Below are 4353 nucleotides of genomic sequence, written 5' to 3'. Positions count from 1 at the left end.
GTCTCTAGGCCTGGCTCTTAATCCACTAAGCTACCCAGCTTCCCCCCCCCGCCCCCCCCCCCACTATGTCTCTTTTTGAAGTGGCAGCAAAATGAAATCTGGAATTCCCCATTGACTGGGGAATGACTGAACAAATTGTGCTACATAAATGTAATGAATGTACAAATGTGCAAAAAATGTAATGAATGAAATGTAATAAATACTAATGTGCTATTTTAAAAATGAAGAAAGGGATAGTTTCAGAGAAACCTGAGAAGAGTCACATGAATAGATGGAAAATAGAGTTACCAGAACCAGGAGAACCATAATACAATAAAAACAATATTATAAAGACAAAATGCTTTAAATGAAATGAAAAGCGTAGTGACCAACTACCACTTAATGGGAATAATGTTGAAACATGCTACCTAACCTGCTAATACCTGAAATATTCAGGAATAAGATATATGCAAAATGAGAGATATCTATGACTATATAGATATATAAAAATACTGAAAATATAAATACAGAATTATATAAACCAGAGACATAGACAGAGAGACAGATGGATGGATGGATGGTTGTGTGTATAGAGAGTAGGGAAATAAAACTATTAACCAATATCCCTAATAAATATTGATGCAGATATTAAGTATTCATAACACATTGAATAAAATATAAGCAAAGAGGCTATATTGCAAAATTATATGCTAGATTGAATATATACCATTAATCTATAATGAGTACAATAGAAAACCAAAACATAATATGCCATAATAATAATTTTAAATAGTCTATCAAGACATACAGAAACTGCTTTCAACAACGTACAATGCCCAGTTGTTGCTTTAAAAAATCACTAGAGGGGGCAGCTGGGTAGCTCAGTGGAGTGAGAGTCAGGCCTAGAGACAGGAGGTCCTAGGTTCAAATCCGGCCTCAGCCACTTCCCATCTGTGTGACCCTGGGCAAGTCACTTGACCCCCATTGCCCACCCTTACCAATCTTCCACCTATGAGACAATACACCGAAGTACAAGGGTTTAAAAAAAAAAAATCACTAGAAAGTATGGTTATAAATGTACCTTTTTTCTTTTTAACACATAAGAGTATCTATATAAAACTATTTACCAGTATATGTATAGTAAAAGTTCAAAAAACCTTTCCAGCAACTTGACAAACTACTTCCCCATACACACACACACACACACACACACACACACACACACACACACACACAAACACAGGCATATAATAAGTATGTGTAGTCATATCATAAACAATTTAGAGAAGCTAGGGAAAACAGACCTTTCACAATTAGGGATAATTAGGAATGGGGGAAGAGTTCTTGCTTCCTCAAGACACAAGGGATAAAATGACACAGGAGATAAAATGGATAATTTTGATTACTTAAAATTGAACATCTTCTGGACAAATAACAATATAGGTAAAATTTGAAGGGAAATAGTTAACTATGAAAAAAGCTCTGTAATGAATTTCTTCAACATGTGTCTTATTGAAGATACATAAATGATATGTAAGAATAACAGGTGTTCTCCAATACATAAATTGCAAAAATATCTGGAGTTTTTAAAAAGAAATCCAAGCAATTAATAACTATATGAAAATTCTTCAAATAACAAATAATTACAGAAATATAAATAATACAAGCTCATAACTACCAGATTGGCAACAATGACAAAAAAAGAGAAAATGATGACTACTGGAGTGTGTAGTCAGACACACAAATTCACTTTTGTTGGATCTGTGAATCAGTGTAACCATTATACAAAACAATTGGAGGTATATCCCACAAATTCACTAAAATTAACCCTGTATTTGCTTTCCCCTTAAGATATCCTATAATGTAAATTTCAAAATAAAATCAAAGAATAAGTTTATGCTCATCTTCTTTGAGAAATATTGGTAGTATTATCCTTTCCAATAGTTCAAGTTGGGGATCATCAACAAATAAGAATTTCAGTCTGTAGATAGTGAAAAGAATAAACATATTAACAAAACTACTTTTTATAGAGAATTTCTGGTAACTTTTACTGAAGTATAAAGAGAAGGAGCCCAGTTCTGAAGCATTCTCAAGGTGCTCACCAGTTTCCAGGTTGAGGAAGACCTCCAACCAAGTTCAAGTTACTTCTCCCTTAGGTTCCTCCGCCACATAGGCAGGAGAGGCTATCAGCCCATGTAGGGCTTGTTCCTAAGGCAACACACTGTTTTACAACCTGTATGACCCTGATTGTTATACTGGGATGAGGAATGAGATGACATAGTTTGAACTAACCTGGGTTCATTAATATTCCATTTATGCTAGACAGAGAGACCTCTAGCCCCAGCTGATCTTTCTAAGCCAACCACATGAGGGATATATTTTTCTGACCTTCTGGTGGCTTTACGCTTAGAAATGGGTCTGTGTAAGCATAGTCTCATGCATCCCTTGCATACAGAGAACCAGAACAAGCTTCTAATCCTTACAGATTCATTTCTCCATAACATCACCAAAGCTAACAGCAACTAATCATGTTCCATTAGAAAATTGTCTACAGCCCTAATCTATAGGTCAATTTGTGCAGCTAGTGAGATGACCTTGAACACTATTCTCCCTCAGACCATCTTAAGAAGCATCAAATTAAGTCTTCCCAGTTCCTTTTCAGAAGTTTTTAATCCCCTACAGAATTTTAAAGAGTACCCTACCTTCTGCAATGCACCAGACAAAGCAGATAACCTCAGTCCTGACAATAAGGTATGAAGGATGTGTATTGTGTATGAAAGAAGGGTACAGCCTAGTGAACAATTTTATGATGGTGCAGATAGGAGTGCAATTGTGGCTGGGGGAGGGGGAAAGGGTATCTGTTGGGGAGAGAGCAGTTAAGTAAGACTCACCTTGTGGAGCTTCCACATGGCTCCCAAAGCCTTGACTTCATGACTAGAATGCTTGCCCTCCTCTAAACACTGGTAACACACGGGCATCTTGCACTGGACACAATACATACTGTGGTTTTCTAGTTCATGATCGGTGCAGGTGGAAATTTTACGGGGACTCAGCCTCCGACTAACACGGCCTTGGGCTGGGGGCACGAGTCTGTGTTTAGCCAGAGGTCCCCTAGGCGGGTGGCACCTGAGCCGACATGGTTCACAGTAGAAAACGTCACACTGTTCGCACATTACTGTAGCCTCCTTGGGGGCCTTTTCACAAAGCTGGCACTTGAGGGCCGCCGCTTTGCTCTGTTGGTAGCGATCGATGACCCCTTCCAGAACGCGGTTTTTAGGAAAGCCGCGCAATCCCCGGTCATCTAGGATCAAGCTACGGTGGCACTGAGGACAAGTGATGCAGGAGTTGCGAGGCACTGGGGCCAGAGATGCTGACAAGTGGGCCGCGGGGGGTGGCATGGCAGGGGGAAACACCCGGACTCCATTGGGAGACTTCTGACATGGAGTGGTGGGGGCACTTGCGAAACCCGCATAAGAGCCGTAGCCGCTGTCCGCTTCGCTGTACAGACTCATCTTATCCATGTCCAGATAGTCATAATCAGAGACCCCAGAACCAGAGGCCCGACGGCTTTGCGGAGACTCGGCCTCCGGGGTCTGCACTAGGATGTTGCGGGCGCATGCTTGGCACAAATTGTGAGAGCAAGGCAGAATGATAGGCTCTCGATAGAAAGAACCGCACACTGGACATTTTAACTCCTCTTCCATTTCTTCCATTGGAGGGCTGGGCTGGTAAACCAAGAGGCTGTAGACTAGTGCGTTACGTAGCTGACGGTCCACTCCAGTTGCCAACTAGATGTGGTCAGTTCTTTGGCCTGCAGCAACAACAGCAAGCGAAACCGCAGCAGAGCTGGTAAGTCCCCAGAGGCTTACAGCGGACTGTAGCTCAGGCTTGCAGGAACTGAGCCAGACAGCCTGGACCGCCCCCTGTGACCTACTCTGCCTATTGGGGGACTGAGGGTGGATTGAAACCTACCATTGGCTCCTGTCTCTTTCAATCACCTTGTCTCTGCAGAGAGCCAGGGTTGGGAGGAGTAGGCGGAGAAGTGGGAGGGGTGAGGATGGGGATATTGGTGAATTGAGACTGCGCTTTGGAACCCTATAGAGTACTGTGGCATCCGGGAACAATTGGCTTTCGTTTCTTGCCTTTCAGTCTTCCCTAGAATAAACATGGGCTGGGGCCATGAGAAAACCCTTCCAGATTAGAACTGCCTTTCTTCAGAGGCTGAAATTTCGACAAAAGACCCTTGCCACCCAAAGTCTGACTCCTTTCCATGACCTTTGCTCTGTAGCGGTTCTCCAAAAATTCAGTGTACATTTCTTCCCTGTCATCCGTAACCATATTTTAAGGTACTGTAGTTCCATTAAGCACTGAGCT

At 41.8% G+C, this 4353-nt stretch overlaps 1 protein-coding gene across 5 annotated transcripts in view; it reads right to left on the bottom strand.

The window, feature by feature from the left end:
• The window catches only part of TRIM9 (tripartite motif containing 9), a 218460-nt gene extending 214768 nt beyond the window's left edge, over window positions 1-3692 (bottom strand). For all 5 annotated transcript variants that reach the window (XM_044664741.1, XM_044664742.1, XM_044664743.1 and 2 more), the window contains exon 1: window positions 2871-3692. In XM_044664741.1, coding sequence (XP_044520676.1) covers window positions 2871-3692 — 822 coding nt within the window. The remainder of the gene's footprint in view (window positions 1-2870) is intronic.
• Between the last annotated feature and the right edge of the window lie 661 nt (window positions 3693-4353).

The sequence above is a fragment of the Gracilinanus agilis genome, chromosome 2 (assembly GCF_016433145.1).
Source record: "Gracilinanus agilis isolate LMUSP501 chromosome 2, AgileGrace, whole genome shotgun sequence".
Lineage (NCBI taxonomy): Eukaryota > Metazoa > Chordata > Mammalia > Didelphimorphia > Didelphidae > Gracilinanus > Gracilinanus agilis.
This window is presented reverse-complemented; position numbering and strand designations above follow the sequence as displayed.